This window comes from Nelusetta ayraudi, unplaced genomic scaffold (assembly GCF_046127955.1).
Source record: "Nelusetta ayraudi isolate G7.1 ecotype Tasmania unplaced genomic scaffold, CSIRO-AGI_Nayr_v1 ptg000048l, whole genome shotgun sequence".
Classification (NCBI taxonomy): Eukaryota; Metazoa; Chordata; class Actinopteri; order Tetraodontiformes; family Monacanthidae; genus Nelusetta; species Nelusetta ayraudi.
The window spans coordinates 8,767,634-8,787,500 of record NW_027466098.1 but is presented as its reverse complement, the minus strand read 5'-3'; the positions used below and the strand labels follow the sequence as shown (position 1 = coordinate 8,787,500).

The window sequence follows — 19,867 nt, the reverse complement described above, 5'->3', positions numbered from 1 at the left end:
CCTGCCCAGTTCATACACCTCTCACAGCCCTTCTCAAAGGTGGTGAAGGTACTCTGAATCATTGCTCACCCAACACCTCTGGTGCAGAGTGAAGTGTTTACACTGGGCCCACATGTGTGCAGAGCTCACGTTCAAACATGACAGTGATGAATGACAGTGGTTGTGTGAGCTTTCTGGGAACTGTCGTCAGTCATTACTGGTGCCACTGCGCCGTCTACACTGATGCTCTGACTTGCACTGCTGTGGGGGGGGGGGGGGGGGTCATCCTCTCCTGCGTTGACCGTCGAGTGAGTCCAGCTGGTTCCCTCCCAGAGGGCATCTTCACCACTCGGGTGCCTCTCCTCCTCTTTGGCCAAGCTTCATCCATGGCAGGGAAAATGAATTTTGTTCATCTCTGCCGTGGCAATTGCACTTGTCACACCGACAAGGCACTTGAATATCTTCTCCCATGCGAGGAAAGAGACACAGAGATTAGGTGTGCACCCTGGGAGTAGCTCAGGGCACCCTATGTTTTCCCACACATTCACTTTTATAGGCAGTGATTTTAGTCATTGTGGAATAAATTGTCCTGCCACGAATGCGACAAAAACACGTACCAGAAACATGTGTAATAGGACGTCATGGCTGGCTGGCTGACTGACTGACTGACTGACTGACTGTGGTAACAGGCAACCTCCCAATAACTCACAACACATATTAAATGCTGCTTCCTCTGACTTGGAACATCCCAAGGCATGCTGGAGGAACCCTGCTCACATATCCCCCAAGATTTGCCACGGCTTCTTTTCTCATTAAAGGTTCATTATAGGTTCACTTGGAGGCAGAATCAGAAAATAGATCATGTTTGCCAAATGAAATGAAGAGAATGACATTCTGTGTTTGACGGCTTGTCTGTGATGCAGGCAAAGCGACAAACCAAATACGTTTGTCTCATAGTGACCATTTAAGCCAGCACTGTTCTATTCCAAAATTGTAGCAATGAGTCACGCAAATTCTGCACTGGGACTGTTTCAATTCATTGCGGCCAACAGACGGAAACCTTGAATGGCGAACATTGAAACTACTGTGTCTCATACAACCGCAAGTAAAAGACTTAGAAATATGTTTGGTGATCTCTCTGTACTTCCTCTGTAGAGACAGTCTTGTTCTCCTATTGACTAACCGACGATCTCACTCCCTGCCCGTCACCCCGACCGTCTCTGTCGCCTCCAGGTGAAACTCTGTGACTTCGGCTTTGCCCGCATCATCGGCGAAAAGTCTTTCCGCCGCTCCGTGGTCGGCACCCCGGCCTACCTGGCGCCGGAGGTTCTGCTGAACCAGGGTTACAACCGCTCCCTTGACATGTGGTCCGTCGGCGTCATCATGTACGTGAGCCTGAGTGGGACGTTTCCATTCAACGAGGACGAGGACATCAACGACCAGATCCACAATGCGGCCTTCATGTATCCCCCCAACCCCTGGAAGCAGATCTCCAGTGATGGTAACCCTGGGCGGGAAGGGATGCCAACCTGTTGGCTCTAATGTCCTGATATTTGTGTCTGGAGTTACAAGCCACTGGCACGCTCATAGTAATAGGGGATTAGATGTTGTTTCAAGCGTACAAACTGATTGGTTTTCTTGTGTTCACAGCGATTGACTTGATCACCAACCTGTTGCAAGTCAAGATGAGGAAACGCTACAGTGTGGACAAGAGTCTCAGCCACGTTTACTTGCAGGTAGCCCGCTGAAGTCCAGTCATTCCAGTGTCTTGAAGGCGCAGTAGTCCAATTTTAAATACCAGTTTTCAACTAAAATATCCACTGCATCCAGTGCCATGTGCGTGTTGTACGCATGAGATCAGAGAGAATGCAATAGAGTGATAGAGTGATAACAGACACACTTCATTCTAGGATGTTACAGTATTTTTTTTTCACATAAAGGTCCAGTGGGTAAAATTTGGTTTGATTTATGATTTTTATATTGGTTAAAGCTTCATGTATTTTCCATAAATACATTAAGAAAGTGTATACTCTCAGTACAATAGAAGTCATTTGGTTTTCCTACCATTAGAACTGTTCTCTACTGTACACTACCAGTCAAAAGTTTGGACACACCTTCTCATGCAACTTTTGTTTTTAATCTTTACAACTTTATACACTGCAGATAGATACTGAAAACATCAATATATGAGCAACATATATGTAATAATGCAGCAAAGAAAAACACGTTAACTAAATGTAAATATGCTTTTTATGAAAATTGGTTATTTTCAAGAATTTAAATATGAAACGTGTTTGAGTTATTTTACACTTTTATTGTTTCCTACATAATTCCATGTGTGTTCAAACCTACTTTTGATGCCTTCAGTGAGAAACTGCAATGTCAGTAGTTATGAGAATGAAAGAAAATACATTAAATTCATAGAGTGTGTCCAAACTTTTGACTGGTAGAGGCTATAAGAATATAATAAATTGAGCTATAAGGGTCTTGCTCCTAGTTAGCTGCCACCTTGCACCACCATTCGTTAAGGAAGCCTCCTCGACAGCGGGACAGTGACCTAAACACGAAATGCACTGTCAGGCTAAAATTTTACACACTGGACCTTTAAAACAAAAACAACAATGTTAACCTTGTCATTTTGGGTAAAAGTTGAATGCAGTGTCTACAAAGCACTTAGGTGACACGATATAGACACAGTTTAACGCATCTAATCTGACTTGAAATCAAACCGCACCCTGCACTTTGCTCTCCTCTGCCAGGATTATGAAACCTGGCTGGACCTGCGGGAGCTGGAGACCAAACTGGGCGAACGCTACATCACCCACGAGAGCGACGACAGCCGCTGGCAAATGTTTGCCCAGGAGAACACTCTGCCTTACCCGGCTCACCTGGTTCCTCCTCCCCCGGCGCCGTCCTCCGACGACGAGGAGGCCAGGGAGGACGCCGACGTGCAGTGCCTCACAGAGAGAGTCAGCATCCTCTGACCACAGACGGACAAACGGACTGACGCTCGCGCAGAAATGGGCTGGCAGGAAATGGTCGGAGCCCCTTAGAGACAATAACTATGATAGGAAAAAAAAACAAACTCTGAATCAAACAGGAAGAAGCAAATGTCAAATGTTTTTCAAAAAAAAAAAAAATAAAAAAATAAAAAAAATCCAAAGCAAATGAAATTACCATCATCGTCATCAAACCTCTATCCGTGCATCCCTGCAGTCATGAACTCTTCTCCGGTGCACACCATCTGCTCTGACTTTTGCTCGAAAAACCTGGGTCAACTCAGAAATTGTAATGTGTTACTTGAATTGGAGGCCAAATGTGCTCTTAGTCGGAGGTTAAAACGGCTAGTGGTCAGTCTAAGGTACCTTTTTTTTTGCCCAAAAGTGCAAGATTCAAAATAAGAAGTAAAAGTCCAATGTGTAACATTCGAGGTGATTTTTTGGATTTAGTGGGGCAAAAATACGTGTGTATTTTTCAGTCAGCCAAAGTGAAGAAATAATTATTAATTGTTGCGATTTTATTTGCTCATGATAAGCGTGAATATTGACATTCACAATAAGTTCACTTTTGCAGCGGAAGCCTCATTGCTCCGGGTTGAGAGATTTTCAGCCCAACATCACAGCTTGTATTTCTGCTCAACGCCGTGGTGGGGAGGTTCTTCGGACTGTCTGGTCGCCGTGTTTACTTGCCTATGACAGCTGCAGCTATATGACCCACCGCTATATGATGGAAACAACAGTGGAGGCGTGGGTGTGGATGAAAGCAACAATCAGTCACTAATGCTTTCCTGCAAATAGCCTTGTTGTGAAAACTGCACATATTGATCAGTGGGCCACAATTCGGTCTGTAATTACCATTTGTTTTAACGGAAGCAATCGAAAAAGTCTTGTGGGCATAAATTGTTTTGCGGACTGCCACGAACCAACAGTGAGGAGACGGTTATTGAAATAGAAATCATTAACGTGGAAAGACAGCGGCGGGCGGCTGCATGCCTGCACCAGAGCAGATACATTTGCAGGCTTCTTTTTGTTCAAAAGTGGAGCTCTTGTCTCGTCTCTCCTTCATCGAGGTGCACAAACGTACAGATTGTGTAACCGAACCCAAGCTTTTTTTTTTTCTTTTTTCTTTTTTTTCTTTTTTTTGGAGTTGCGTGTAGTTTGACACGGGACTACTTTTGCTGTATGAGTTGCATGATTTGTGAAGTAAACTTGTCAAGTTATCTTATACAACATACTGTAGTTATGACGGTGCCTTGTAAACATGTAACCTGAACTCTTTGTAGTAGTCGTCCAGAACGTGTAAACTCTCTGTCACGGTCATTTGAAGGGTGACTCTAGAGTTGGAAGGCAATACAACATTTGACCATTATCAAGTCCTGTGATGGAAGTCTCATTTCTTGCATGTAGAGAGAAAACATAGCCTGCTTCGTCATTTCGTCAGCGTAATACAGTGCTTCTCAAATAATGGGGGCGCGTGTGACCCCGGGGGACATGCTTTGTTTTTCTCCTTTTTTTTTTTTTTTTTTTTTTTTGCCGTACTAAAATAAAGTGTAAATGCACATCCACAACAATAGATGGCAGTGGCGCTGTTCTTGTCAGACTGTGCAGGGAGTTTTAGCCATAGATATCTATGGTTTTAGCTACATGCGTAGGGGTTTTACGCACCGTGCATGCGACTGGCCAACAGAGAGATGTCATTTCCAAAAGTGTGACGAACAGCATAACGCCACCTATTCTGGTGAGACTGCATCCTTGGCCCCTTGCTAAGGCAACATCTGCCATCATTTTGAAACAACGCTCTCTTTGGCCCACCCATTGCGGTCGAAGTGGTTTTCTGCTAATTAAGTTTCTCCTTTGAAGAAAGAATCCTGGAAAAGGGGGAGAAGAACTCAACAACAGAATGATTATCAACAAAATTGATCAGTATTGTTTCCACTTTAAAGTTTTCCACAATGAAGGGAGAAGCCATGGACAGACCAAAGAATAAGCCTGGCAATGCTTTGCCTTATTGGCAAACCTATTTGTTTTTTATTTTATAAAAACAGATTTTGGATTTTAATATTTATTAAATATTTGAATGCAATTTTATAAACGACGTATTGATTTATATAATTTTGCCCTGCATAGCTACAGGAAAAACATCTCAATGTTATCCCACCAAAGCATTATCAGCACAAAAACACAAATAGCTGAGTGTTCTGGTACCTGACTGCGGTGTAAGAGGTTGGTGGTTCAAATCTTCTTTGCCAACTGGTGGTTTGAAAGTCCAGGAAAGAGAGAAGACTGAGAAATGAAGAGAAGAAAAATTCAACTTCATTTCATTTTAATACATTTAATAGATTTTCTGTCATCTACATGAGCCTACTGTTGAGTTTACAGCAGTAACGGAAGTGTTACTGTCCTGAAAACATGTTATCCAATCAGACTCGTCTGAATCATGATTGTAAGTCTTCTTGGAGTCTTCTTTACTTTTTTTTTTAATGTGAGTGTGATACGTCCAGTTGAGAAAGACGTGTCACACACACTATTCAGTGACACTCCTGAGGAAGGTCAAAGTCTCCGCCAAAACATGGAAAACTTCTGTCTGAAACAAACAAAGAAACAAAACAAAAATCCCCATATATTTCAGAAGAAGAGATGAATGCACCACAAGTGTGACACAGTGTGTTTCTTTACTCAAAAAGAAACGTGTTGAGGCTAGAACACACGTCACTCTGTGGGTTGACCCATGGTTTTTGAGTAACTATTAGTCAAGTACTAATGAAGCAGGAACACACACACATGCACACAATCAGAATTAATTCAATCTAATGCATATATTCTGAGAAATGTAAAATTAGAATATATAAAGAAAATCGGTAGTCCTTCACAAACTTGTTAGAAACTGAAAATGTGGACACGTCTATTTCTGTATCGTAACATCTGCATCACGCTCACCTGCTGTTCCTCTTTGCCTGGGCACAAAACCTGATGCCCCTTTGAATACACAACCCAACACTTCCTCAAACTTCTTTGCTGGTATTTCAGCTGCAGCTGTCATGGGCAAGTAAAGACGGCTACCAGACAGTCAACCTTTCCACCAGGGCGTTGAGCAGTCGCATGTGTAGAGTGTAGACATTTTTCCCGTGTGAAGCCTCCTTTTACCAACCTGGACGGGACCTGCCATGGACCAGGAGCTAATCTGAAACAAAACTATACTTCTAGCATCTGGTGCAGCTGAAGTCTACCAATTAATTACCCAAGCTATCAAAGGAGACTTTTTACATCAAACAGCAGGTAAGGATAATTTTCACTGACAACAATACATGACTTACAATCACTCAAGGTGAAGGTGTATTGGCTCAGACTTGTGACCTGTTCTTTTAACTGAATATTGAGGTGTGCGTTGAAGGATGTTTACTGCAGCCAGAGGTTACTACAACAGATTAAGCAACAGTTTGGCAAATGGGGATGTTGGCCAACGTGAACTAAACTGTTTGACTCACTGTTCACACAGACACAGACATACACATACATACATCTATTTACGTGTATGTATCTATATCTGTATGTATATATATATACAGTATATGTGTGTGTGTGTTTTAATGTCCTCACAAATCTTTGCCTTCATGCGTCTCTTGCAGGTTGTAGACAACTTGAAGGAAATGACAGAAAGTATGAGTGTCACATTGCCAACGACGACCGCCAATCAAACGCTACCGTGCGTTAAAATCGGTGACAGCGCCGTCAGTGACCTCCTGATGTCCATTTATATCATCGCCTTCGTGTTTGGGCTCATCTTCAACGTCATGACGCTGGGCCCCATCTGGCAGCAAATGCGACAGCAAAATGTTCTGGGAATCTTCCTCCTCAACCTGTCCATCTCCGACATCCTCTTCCTCTTCACCATGCCTCTTTGGATCAACTACTACCACCAGGATCACCGCTGGAAGCTCGGTATCATCAGCTGTAGCGTCGCTGGCTTCTTCTACTACTCCAACATGTACATCAGCATCTACCTGCTCTGCTGCATCTCCGTGGACCGCTGCCTGAAGGTCACCTTCCCGCTGCGCTCCAAGACCCATCGCACCTCACGCACTGCCTGGATCCAGTGTTGTGCCGTCTACGTTTTTGTGGTGGTGATGCACATCATGGTGCTGGTCCATGATAACCTGAAGGACGCCCATGACGATAAAAACAACAATGATCGCTGTTATGAGACTTACCCATTGAAGGCCAATGTGGCCTTGTTCAACATGATCAGAGTGGGTGTCGGCTTCGTCATCCCCCTGCTGGTGTTATCAGTCAGCTACTGGAGAGTGTTGGCCGCTGTGGGTCAGAGACGCAGGATGAGTGACCAGGTAAAGAGGAAGGTCCGCCTGCTGTCCTACGGGGTGATCGGGATCTTCTCCTTTTGCTTCGCCCCGTATCACATCCTCCTGTTCACGCGCTCGCTTGTCTTCTACTCCAGCGACGACAGCACGCCACAAGGAAGCTACTGCCAGTTTGAACAGAACATGCACTTCTTTTTCTCCTGCACTCTGGCTTTCTCCAGTCTGAACTGTGTGATGGACCCTGTGCTGTATGTGCTGGTCAGTAACGGCGTACAGGAGGAGATGAAGCAGTTCTGGCAGAGATGTGCAAGGAATTAGAACATACACAGATTGGGCTGTTTACCCCTAAACGCAACAAAACGCAACTACAATTTGTGTCCCAATTACCCAGGAAGTCATGTATCGTAACATTTGGGTTGCGTTATAAAAGAGAAAAGTAAAAAAAAAAATGTTTTATTTCAACTTAAGTAGTCGTAGTAGTATATTTTGGCCATTAAGACAACTCATCTTGTGATAAAATGCATTGATTTGGTCTGTGAAAGATGGCCTAAACAGGTGTAAGGTGAAGCCATGACTCGCTGTGACTTTTTTTTTTTTTTCAATTCTGAATCGACAGCGTTCATCTGTCCATGGGATAGCGATTCAACCATCTTCTTGCACCATATCCATTGTCTTTAGTGATAATTTATGAACGATGGTGTCAAAAGCTTTCCTCAGGTCAACAAAAAAAAACAACAACCCTATGATATCTTCCTTGTTATTTGCTGCCCTTGAAATGTGCTCCACCAGCCCCAATGACTGCCTGCATGGTAGACCTATTTACCTTGAAACCATACTGGCGATTGCTTAACAGATAGTGTTTTTCTATGAATTTGTGGAGACTTTTGATAACTGTTTTTGCAGAATTTCAGAATTGTGAGAGCAGAGCGATGGGCCTGCAGTTGGTCAATTATTCTTTCTCATTTGGCTAGTGAAAATACTGGTTATAAAGGCTTCAATGCGGATTTATGCTAATGGTGTGGTGTTTTTGATCAGTGTCAATGTCTGTGCTCTCAGTGGACATGGCCTTTGCTATGATTTCTAGGATCTCAGTTTCGTGTAAACACCTAATAAATATGGAGTTAGGAGTTAGAGTGATGTATTTTTTTATTTTTTTATTTTTCATTTATGTCCTCTGGGACTTTTATTTTTTGGGCCCCGAATAGACTGTAAAAGATTGTTGTGACTTTGCCTTCTATCACTCCTATTCACACATTCATCTGGTTGAGTTTCGGGCTGATCTGGAACTATACATTTTTTGGCCTCGGAAATAAAAATGACAGTGTATATTATGACTTTCTCTCCCCCAATTTTCAAAACCTGGACCATTTCATCTGAAATGGACAACTGTGTGCTGTACATATTTGTTCATTCTAGTCTAGCTAGTAGCCTAGGTATGAATATAGTCTTGTGTCATTTCAACACAGGACACATTGTTAAATCATGTTTTATGAAGTCAATAATATATGATAAGGTTAGAGTATAAATAAGATTTTGTTTGGGCTAATAAATACATAAAGAAACATATTTAACATCACTGCAACAAACCACAGCAAAATTGACAATGTTTTGACAGTACGTTGGGCCAGGGTCATTATCCCAGCTATATAAATAGGATCACAGAGAATCTCAAGTTGTGATCATTATGTTTTGTGCCGCTAAAAGCATAAAGTTCATTTGTCTTGTCTCACAAGCAGTGGAGGTCGGTCGTCGTCCCATGCTGAGGAGAACTGTCAACTCACTGGCTCCATCTCCGGCTGCTGCTGCTGCTGCTGCTGCTGCTGGGGCTTTGAACACATCTTTGGGTTTCTGACATTTAACCGACTCTGCAAAGCCCCTCCTATGACATTTCAGGAAATAAATAAATAATGCATGGCCACACGGAAATTATGCTTGGCCATGAGATAGTTACTGTGCATTTAGCGTCTGCACGCAGAGCCGACTGTTGCATTCAGCAACCAAAAGTTGACACGCTGGAATATCTAAAGTAGACTAGAATAACATTTAATCGCAAATACTATACAGTGGCAGGTCCAAATCACTGTTGCCAAGAAATTAATGCACCCACTCTCTTACTGCCCTTTTGTGATAGAATTTCTTGAACGAAAAGCTGCTTCTGACTGGTATTTCATGCACTGCTGACTGAACAAAGAAACTTCGAGGCATCCGTCACAAAGCAGGTACTGAAAAGAGATGCATGCATTTCTTTTTTTAGCGGGGTCAAATCCCTTCTTTTTTTTTTTTGCTATTATGTTGGGACATTTGTCAGTTGAGAACAGACCTTTAAAAAGCCGGAAACCTTGAACAGATCTGGAATATTAAGGAAGCAGTGTAGTGCGGGGGTTGGACTGAACACAAAGGAATAAAGGAAAAAATGACACAAAAGGGATGCACGCAGCACGGTTTGTGAAACGTGTCACGTGCAGCAGACTAACAAGAAATTATGTGTAATAACTCATCGCCATGCCCGACACTCATCAGATAAAGCCATGAGACCACTGAGGTGCATCTGCGTAGCTATGACTCCAAAGGGAAATGATGGTGGAAATAATGCCAATAATAATAATGCCTTGCGGAAGTCTTTCCAGCCAATAAATGTAAAATAAATCAAATAGCCTATCGTAAATAACCAATTAAGACCAAGTTGTTCCTTGAAAAACAAACAAACAAAAAACAAAAGACTGACACTGCTAACATGCATAAAATGGATTAAAAAGCAGTTTGACACCAAATAAAAATCCATACATTTTACAGGCAAGTCACCCCTAAAGAAAAGTGTGCAATAGTCCAAGCTCAGGAACAATACAGGATTATCGTGCACAGTGCAGCAGATTTTTTGCTAATAAAGTGCTCAGATTGGGACGGTGCTGAATAATGTATGAAATGTTTGTGTCAGCATGAAATTGGCAGAAAGTTTAGATGAATCCTAACGCACAAATGCACACAAAGTGAGTGCAGGTAAGTGTAAAGTATGAACAGTACTTGTTGCTTCAGTTAGGCCACCTAATACATGTGCTGAAGACCAATTTCAGTTGGTATGAATTGGTGAAAAAGAAGAGAATAAAGTCTGCTCACCAGAAGATTTAATACAGATCCACAAAGGACAAATGTGACATTTTGGGCCCTGGCATCAGTGAAGGACTTGAGACATCTGTGGAGCTGATTAAATCCACCTTGGAGCTGCTTCTGGTGTCCACATGTTGCTCTTCTGATCTTTTTTGTGCTACATTTTTTTCGTCTGTTATACCCCCTTTTTTTTACGGGCTGTGTATGTTGTTTTTCTGGACTGTTCCATTGGCTCACGTTCAGCCTAAGAGACCCGTCTGGCCCATCTGTTGGTAAGACCGAGGAACACCACTCCACTTCGAACAGGTCGCAAGTGGTTGATGGAGCAGACGATCGACCGAGGCCATCAGCAAAACGGAGCACTTGGAGAAGGGAGAAAGGAGGAGGGGCTTAATATCAAAGCACTCAGCATCAGCATACATGGAAAACCCGGAGTGGTCGCCGCCTCAATAAAATGGAAGCTGTCTCCGAGGAGAGCCAGGCCAGACAAATTTCAAGGGTGTAGCCCTGCCTTCGCCCTCACATCGCTGGGATAGGGCACAGGGAATTAGTGAAGTGAACGCAGGATAAGCAAGGACACAAAGTGGATGAATGAAATATTCTAAAAGCGTGTGACGCGCCTCAAGGTCGAAGAATAGCTGCATTCCCAACCAGCAGAGGGAGACACTGTACCGTAATCCTCACTGTGTGACTTTCTCTTCAGACGGAAGTAGCTTCTTGCGTCACGCCACCAAAGTTCAATAGGTTTCTGCTTTACAGTGAAATATGAAAAGGGAGAAATCCCAACTCTAGTCATACTCCAAACAAAGACTTTTTTTGAAGAACATTCATTTCCCCATCGAGCAAAATATCTCGTTTCATTTCTCTAGCCTTTGGTTTTTGTTCCTCTCTTCTGTTCATTTTTCCTTCTAATGACTACAAATGTGAATAAAATTCTGTTTCTTTTGTCATTTTCCCTTTATCAGTTGAACCGAATTCCAATATTGCCATGATAAAATGAAGTACAACGACATTTAAATGTCATAGGCCACCCAGTCCATCCACTATCACACATTTCTTAATCTTCATTCCTTTGCATTCCTCCTCTGCCCTCGCTGACCTGACCTGCCTCAGAAGTTACGTCAGCGGGGAGTTTTTTTAGGTTTGAATCTCCGGGGAAAGTGCCTGTGGTGATGGACAAGGAGAGGTGAGGACGGCGGACAACTGCGCTCACTTCGTTCCCCCTCACTCGGAATGTGCTGCGTGCGCGCTCAGAGAAACTCCCTATTGTTGTGTCTCACTCGTTGTCGTCTGCGATGCCTTTGATAAAGCAGCATCGTGTGGCATGCTGCCGAGGCGGCATTGTGACGCTCCCAGTGCGTCAAAAAACGAAAAGCCGTTGTTGTCTGTGGCTTTGTACCATCAGCACATCCTGTTTGCTGCGACTGCAGAAGCTGCAGCTGTGTGGGTCATGTGCGTTAGCGTGTGTGTCGTCATCTGCAGAGTGTCGTCGCCCTTGCGGCACCTGCACTTTCAGAATGCGCACAAAAAGCACGCACGCAGCGTAAAAGGCAACGTCGAAGCGACGCGATTTATAACCGCGTGGCTTAGAATTCACACATGTTGGGTTGTGAACCCCAGCCCGCCTGCCTGTGCGCTTTCAACACATCCTGTTTTTGCCTCAGATCAGACATTAATTGTTGGTTTTAGCAGTTGAACTGTTGCCTCAGGAGGAAGGTTCTGCCGTTCCAGCAGGACTGTCCAAGTTTATGTATTGTGAGGATTCAAACTAACAACCATTTCATGTGTGCATGCAGTGTGTGTGCGTGCGTGTGCGCATGTTTGTGTGTGTATTATTATTATTTTATATGTATATATATATACATATATACATACATATATATATACATACATATATATATATATATATACATATATATATATATACATATATATATACATATATATATATATATATATACATACATATATATACATACATATATATATACATATATATATACATACATATATATATATATATATATATATATACATATATATGTATATATATATATGTATATATATATATATATATATATATACATATATATATATATATAAATATAGATAAGTATATTTGTATTTATTTATTTATTATTATTTATTATATTATTTATTATATTATTATTTTATCTTCCTTTCCTGTATTGTTTTTAGCTCCAGTGTTTCCTTGTGGGGGGTCTCCTCACTGGGAGGGGTGTCATCATTCTGGGAACCCTCTCAGTGTGGATCATCCCCCTGGGTGGCTGTTTCCTCTTACGGTCCCTCAGTGCCTTGCCATTTTAATTTTCATTGTACTGATTTACTGATTTTTTAATTTATTGACTGTTCTCTGGGATGTGTGTGTGTGTGTGTGTGTGTGTGTTGGGGGGGGGGGGGGGGGGGGTAACCTGTATGTGTCTTGGGAGGACACGGGTGGATTGTATTTGCTCTTTTTCTTTTATCTTTTATCTTTACTAATATTTTTATTGTAATTGCTGTATGAAAGGTGCTATACAAATAAAATTTGACTGATTGATTGATTGATTGATGGTACAGTATTATGCAAAGGGGTCTCTCGATATATGTCATCGTCACTAATGGCCACTAGAATGTCTTTAAAATCACCCTTTCTAAAATTCCATTTTCAAACTGTATTCAATGTGAATCCTGCATGTTCAGCAAATTTAGATTTGGCATTGAGCAACAATCAGGAGGATGTTGGTCAATACTCCCTCCCACACCAGCCTGAATATTAAAGGGTATTTTCTCACGCTGGTGTAGAGTAAATACTACTTTGTATCTATTTGAAGTGTTTTCTACTACAGAAGCATTGTCAAGATGTCCTTGAGGTGTTTGGCATGTTTTCTTTCTTACTTTCTTTCTTTGTTTTTTTTTGTTTTTTTTTTTGAATTGGCCAACTTGGTTGTTGACGAAATGAAGTTGCAGTAAAAGAAAATACAAAAAAAATCAGGGTGGTAGCGTATGTGGTGATGCTCTCTGTGATAGATTATGCACTACGACAGAAAAGGAAGTCTTAATATCTGTAGACTCAGCTGACCATCATTCATGAAAGGGTGTGTTGGTGAAAATCTCAAATGACATTTCAAATAGCTTCTTCTCTAGTGGCAGGTATGTTATTCAACCTCACTTTAAGCATACTGGGATATTTCGAGTCATTCACTTCCTCAGTTCAATCTTGATTTCAATCTTTGTCTTGGCAACCTGGACCCACAAGATAGTGATCCTTTTTTTCAACAACTCCGCTCTTGTTGGGTTTCACTTTGGGTTAACTTCCTCTTTAAATCATTGTTCTGAAGCGGCACAGTTCCCTTCTGCCGAGGAAACATTAACATGTTGTACGTGTACAGCATATTCTCAGTAATGAAAACCCACATCAGGTTCCTCTTCTGTGGATCTTATTGGAAATATGTCTATTTAAATGAGAAGAATTTCTCCAAAGCAACTGGATTGCTGTTAATAATAGCTGAAACTTTTTTTTTTTTTTTTTTTTTATTTAACTTATGCAAACTACTGTCACTACCAGCTCAATTTTTGTGCCTTCAAAGAGATCGACTCGTGCAGCAACAGGAGGAAACGCGTGACAAGGTGAAGAAGTATATTTGCAAGCCACATTTGCACGTGCGCTTGCAACGACTTACCTATACGCTTTTAAAATAACTCAGTCACAGGAAGTTGCAAAGTCTCGTCTTTGCATTTAGTTTTTAACCCTTTCAAGCTCACTGTCTTGAGCAATGAAAATGATAACCAACAAGAAAATAAAGTTTTTGGGTTTTTTTTGAGTTTAAAGCAATCATTGGATGGCGTGCTCAAACAGGCCGTCGCACAATTACTCTCAATCAAATCTCCCTTCGCCTCTAACCCTCTGTTTGCGCTCATTTGCCAGAATGATCAAAACCTGGCTGGACCTGCTGCGGGAGCTGGAGACCAAACTCTGTGAACTCTCCATCACCCGCGAGAGCCGCGATATTGGCCGGCTCGTGCCGTCGGTGTCGTCTGAGTGGCCACAGAGGGACAAACAGGAATGAGAAAACCAGCTGAGAGAGGGGGAGAGAGAATAGATTAACTCCCAAACTTAATCTTCGAAAATTCAAATTCCAAAATGGCGAATTACATTATTTTGCCAGCGGCATGAAGTCTTGGAGCCTCGTCCCATTTATCAGATGTCGACCCCCCTGGCATGGTTTGAACTTTTCTGAGAACACTACACCCAGTTCCACACGTTCTGTTCTGACTTTCACTGCTAAAGCCGATAAACTACAATCAGCGTTAAATGAGTATACTTTTAATCAGTTACATTACTCGTAAAAATGTGTAACCAAATTACAGTTACTTGTTTGTACAGTTTTAAATACATCTGACCCATTTTTACAAAAAAGGCTGGGTTTTACATTTAATAATTGTATATCTGTTGCTCTGCATGGTTTTTGTCACGCACTGGCTTGGCAACAGCACCGTTCTTCTTCCCTCCACAGACAAAAGTTTGATACTGTTCTGATTGGTTATCCTGTCAAGTTGGGAATTGCAGCACCCCCTACCACTCGCCTGCCAGTTAAATTGTCTCTCTGTTTCGAGTGCTCAACTACAGTGGCCGACAAGGGCCAAACACAATGCAACTGCATAACGCACCTTAGTTGGCGAAAATACCTGCAGGTATGGAAACGATGCAAATTCACAAACACGAGTCTAAACAAGGTGCAAAAAGAGGATCGTGGTGCAAATGAAAAAGGAAACGCGCTGCAAGACATAAAGACTGACATAATCAAAAAATGCGCTGCAAACAGAGAAAGCGACGCAAAACACAACACACGCAAACCAAGAAAACACACGCAAATGAAAAAAAACGCTGCATAAACCAGTCACAACGTAAGTGCTCCAAACCTGAGAATTTGCATCGTTTCCATACCTGCAGCTGTGTTTGCCAACTAAGGCGCATTAGACAGTTGTATTGTGTTTGGCCCTTGTTAGCCACCATACTCAACGCTGTCATGGCTAAACAGTTGAGAACATTTATTCAAAAAGAAAAAAGAAAAAATCAAAATGTAATCAAATGTAGTTAATGACATTACGTTGGTAAAGTAATGTAACTTCTATTACATTTTTAATGCGGTAACTTGTAATTGTGACCAATTACATTGGAAAAGTAATCCTCCCTACACCGATTACTGCTGAATGTGCTTGAAGGCAGTTTGTGAAACAGGCAGGACGGTAGTTCAGCAGAGAAAGTTTGATTTCAAAACAAAAAAAGTGCCATTAAATGTTTATTGCAAAGAGGATTTTAATCTCTCTTCTTATACACATCCCCACCCATGCCTGTGCTGTACGTGGGTGGGGATGTGTCAAAGCATCAGTCACTAATGCTTTCCTGTAAATGGAGACATGCTGTGAAAACTGCTGATATTGATCAGTGGACCGCAAATCCTCCCGTAATTACCACTTATTTTTAAGAGATTTTTCGATTGACAGAATCGTTCAAAAATGACTTGCGGGTATAAATTGTTTGGAGCACTTCCACTAACCGGTAATGAGCGGCAGACACATTTCTAGCTATTTTGTTTCCTGTTGCTCTAAATGTTGCATGAAGCAGTGCAGACTTTGTCCAATTCTGTGACAATTTTCACGGTGTTGCTCTCTGAGAACGCAGCCGATGTGCCGGCGTTGGTTTCTGCTTGGATTTAATTGGGGTGCTCCCATCGGGTCTCTCTGTCGTGGTTGCAGTTGATCAGTATGCAAACACCACGACACAGAGACGCTCAGCGTTGAAAGACAACGTTTCCTCTTCTTTCTTTTTAACCACATGTCACAGACTAAGTGGCGCCTAAGAGGTCCCTGTGGTGATAGAAGACAAGCAGAGAGAACAGTGTTTGATGAGCACCCTTCAGGCCCGCACTCTGGTGAAAGTGTTCTTAGGTTCCCAAATACACAAACAGCAGCAGATATCATACTGCCTATTTCTGTCTCTCAAGTAGAGCAGCTTCTACGTACGGGGATCGTATGGATGCACGCTTGTCGTGTGTTGTTGCTTTCTGTGTACGTCTTCACCGATATCATCAAACTGTTCAGTCACTGATCTCGTCAAAAAGTGATGTGCATAAAGAGCAAACGTAACCAGGAAAAGGAACAACCCCAAAGGCGGCCCAAATTGACCCAAGAACATCATTGCTATTCCTGACAAACAGGAGGGGTAAGTATCAGGAAGGAGTATCAGGAAATGGTATTTTTCTGTATATCCCCCTGAAGTCAGATTGTCTGGGATCCAGCCCTGCGAGATGACTCCCTGAGTTGGTATTTCAGGACGGAAAAGGCAGACAAAGCTTGAAAATCCCGAGTTTGTTACCAGCACTAAGGTAAACAAACAGCACGGAAACCAAACAACAGTGCATTACGCGATTGATTAGTAATTTTGACCTATTTTTGTGTTAGTACAAAGCCATCCTGACAGTGTTGTGCAACGTCTACATGCGCTTCCATGCGTGGGGTGCTGTTGAAATGTCACTGTGGGCTGAACAACATTGAACCACAACAATACGCCGACAATCAGCTGGCTTTTTGAACTTACAAGCGTCAATGGAAGGTGACATCAGTCCTTGACCTCCATTTCAACATCCGGAGTACAAGTGTAACGTGCCGCAGTGCAAAGTAAGGCTTTTCGTCATCATGACACGGTATGACGGACAAAACTAACGTATCAAAGTAAACAGAACCATCCATCTGATTAAACTATATATTTTAATGTAGTGACAAAAGTTGAAAGGCTCTTGGTGGTGGGGGTCAGTATGATCAGCTTATAGCTTTGACCTTTTAGCTGCTCTAACAGGTGGTTGCAACTCAAGTGTATATATTTGCCTTTTTTTGGTCGATTCTCATGAGTAGGCCCTTTGGTCTGAGTTGTGGTCAGAGTAGCAGTTGCTTTGAAAGCAGCCTCCACTCTTTTTCTTTTTTTTAACTGGATTGATGTCAGCATCTGTATATAATATGTGTACTTTGGGTTGCATTTTTTTATGCATGAAAAGTGCTATATAAATAAAGTTTGAAGAAGTTGAAGTTGAAGTGTACATATTTGGGACGTTTCTTTCATGATTTACTTTATTTGGTTCAATCTAAACCTGATAGTGGCACCCGATCTCCAGTTCTGCATCACTGGAAGCCTTTATCCCAGCTGACTGCTGAGTATATTTGAAGAGTGGGCGTCAATGCAAGGCCAGCTTGAATAAAATAAAGAATACAGAACTCTTCCGACTGGAGGATTAGACCAGAGCTGCGGTTCTCCTTGCCTTTCTGAAGACGGACTTTAGTGGGCGCAGGACATGTATGGGATCCCCCCCAAACTTTCTAAAGGCACTTATTAGAAAGGATAAACTTACCAAAAAGTTTCCTCATCAATTCCTCTCCATGGAAAGCTTTCGGGGGTTTAATGGCCTGTTGTTGAACCAATTTGAGGACACAATAGCCAACCTAGGCTGACGACGTTGTTAGGGAAAGTGCTGCGGCGGGCTGCATGGCCATCATGGTGATGTATGTTAATGAGCAGGCTGATGAGGAAATGGTTTTTCCTCACAAGAAAAGGAAAACTCAATTCCAAAATGAAGCTTCTAGAAGAGCCCGCTAATGAGAGAGGTCTGTTTCTGCAGCAGAGGCAGTGATGTGAGGAAGAAGTGGTGAAGATGGATGGAGGGCAAACGTAAGAGGCAGGTAGCCAAGGAGTCCAGATCCACTGGATGGATCTGTTGTGTCAGAGGGTGGGTCACCGAGTCGTACTCAGGTCTCCCAACATTCCCAAAATATCCCTGCCAGGATGGAACACCCCTCCATTTAATGTGAACTGTGTTAGTCACCAAGATAGACAGCGAAAATTTGAAACAGAACACACGTCTCTCTGTGGCCTTGACGTATGGCCTTTGCATGTGCACATAGAAACAGAAACGCACACACGCAGTGTGTTTCGCCTTGGCTCTGATTGATTGATTGATATACTTTTTATTATCCCGAGGGAAATTCAAGTATGGCCAGCTGCTCACATAAAACATAAAACCATAAAACCCATCATACACACAAACAATAATGATAAGACCAGATAGTGATAATGATAAAAGAAACACAAAAGCAATAAAAACATTACAAACAGTAGAAGCTAAAAGTGCACAGTGCCTATTGGAGAGGGACGTCCCGCTTGTCTCCACGTCAACTCTCCTCCTCCTCCCCCTCGTGATTTGGGTGTTATGCAGCCTGATTGCACGTGGAACAAATGACTTTGCGAGTCTAGTTGTTGTGCAGCTAAGTGACCGCAATCTGTTGCTGAAGGTGCTCCTCTGAAGGTTGAATGCAGGGAACAATGGGTGGTTCGGCATTGCTCATAATTGCCCTCAGTCTGGACAGTGTCCTCTGCTCCGTTACCTCCTCGACGGGCTCCAGCGATAGGCCCACCACAGAGCCTGCCTTCTTTACGACCTTGTTCAGTCTCTGCATGCACCTCTTGCTCCCACTACCGCCCTAACTGGCCACAGCGAAGAACAGCACACTAGCCACTACAGAGTTGTAGAACATCTGTAGGAGCTTGGTGCAGATGTTAAATGAGGCCAACCTCCGCAAGAAGTACAGTCTGCTCTGACTCTTCTTGTAGACGTAGGTGGTGTTCAGTGTCCAGTCCAGTTTATTGTCCACTGTCAGTCCAAGATATTTGTAGGAGGGCACTATCTCGACAGCTTCTCCCTCGATGCAGATGGGAAGTGTGGGTGGGGCCTGGCGTCTGAAGTCCAGCACGATCTCCTTTGTTTTGGAGGTGTTCAAGATCAGCTGGTTCTTCTGGCTCCACTCCACAAAGTCACCAACCACCTTCCTGTATTCCCCCTCCTCTCTCCCCTTGATGCATGCTACAACTGCTGTATCATCCGAGAACTTCTGCATATGGCAGAGTTCAGAGAGTACAGAGTTGTGCTTAAAATCTGCAGTGTACAAGGTAAAGAGGATGGGAGACAGCACGGTTCCCTGTGGGGCTCCAGTGCTGCTGATGGTGGTGCTGGATATACTGCTACCCATCCTAACAAATTGTGGTCTGTCGGTCAGGTAGTCAGCTATAAGACAATTCTCACAGCGCAGCCTCCCTCCTCGAGATAGGAGTGGGTTCGGTAGAGGAAATACAGGGCCGCGTCCTCCACTCCCATCTTCTCCCTGTAGGTAAACTGGAGTGGGTCTTGAGTCTGCTGCACCTGTGTCCTCAGGTGGTGCAGTACCAGTCTCTCCAGCGACTTCATTACCTGAGAAGTGAGGGCGAATGGGACGGAAGTCGTTGGGGACCCTTGGTTGTTGTGTTTGAAACTTTCAAGGGTTTTGTATTCACAGAAGTCACCTGCAAAACGAGGGTTTAACTTTGGCAGTTAAACCTTGAAGTAAAACAGGAAATCAAACAACAAAATAAAATAAAAATGA

General features: G+C 42.8%; 2 protein-coding genes across 3 annotated transcripts in view; both read left to right on the top strand.

The window, feature by feature from the left end:
• The window catches only part of prkd2 (protein kinase D2), a 36,699-nt gene extending 32,352 nt beyond the window's left edge, over positions 1 to 4,347 (top strand). For both annotated transcript variants that reach the window (XM_076036118.1, XM_076036119.1), the window contains 3 exons: positions 1,213 to 1,480; positions 1,630 to 1,715; positions 2,739 to 4,347. In XM_076036118.1, the coding sequence (XP_075892233.1) occupies positions 1,213 to 1,480; positions 1,630 to 1,715; positions 2,739 to 2,963 (579 nt within the window). In that variant the 3' untranslated portion in view covers positions 2,964 to 4,347. The remainder of the gene's footprint in view (positions 1 to 1,212; positions 1,481 to 1,629; positions 1,716 to 2,738) is intronic.
• A 1,563-nt stretch (positions 4,348 to 5,910) lies between these two features.
• LOC142895231 (G-protein coupled receptor 4-like) lies at positions 5,911 to 8,037 on the top strand. The gene is made up of 2 exons (XM_076036117.1): positions 5,911 to 6,254; positions 6,605 to 8,037. The coding sequence occupies exon 2, from the start codon at positions 6,626 to 6,628 to the stop codon at positions 7,610 to 7,612; it is 987 nt and encodes a 328-aa protein (XP_075892232.1). The 5' UTR covers positions 5,911 to 6,254; positions 6,605 to 6,625; the 3' UTR covers positions 7,613 to 8,037.
• The last annotated feature ends 11,830 nt before the right edge of the window (positions 8,038 to 19,867 follow it).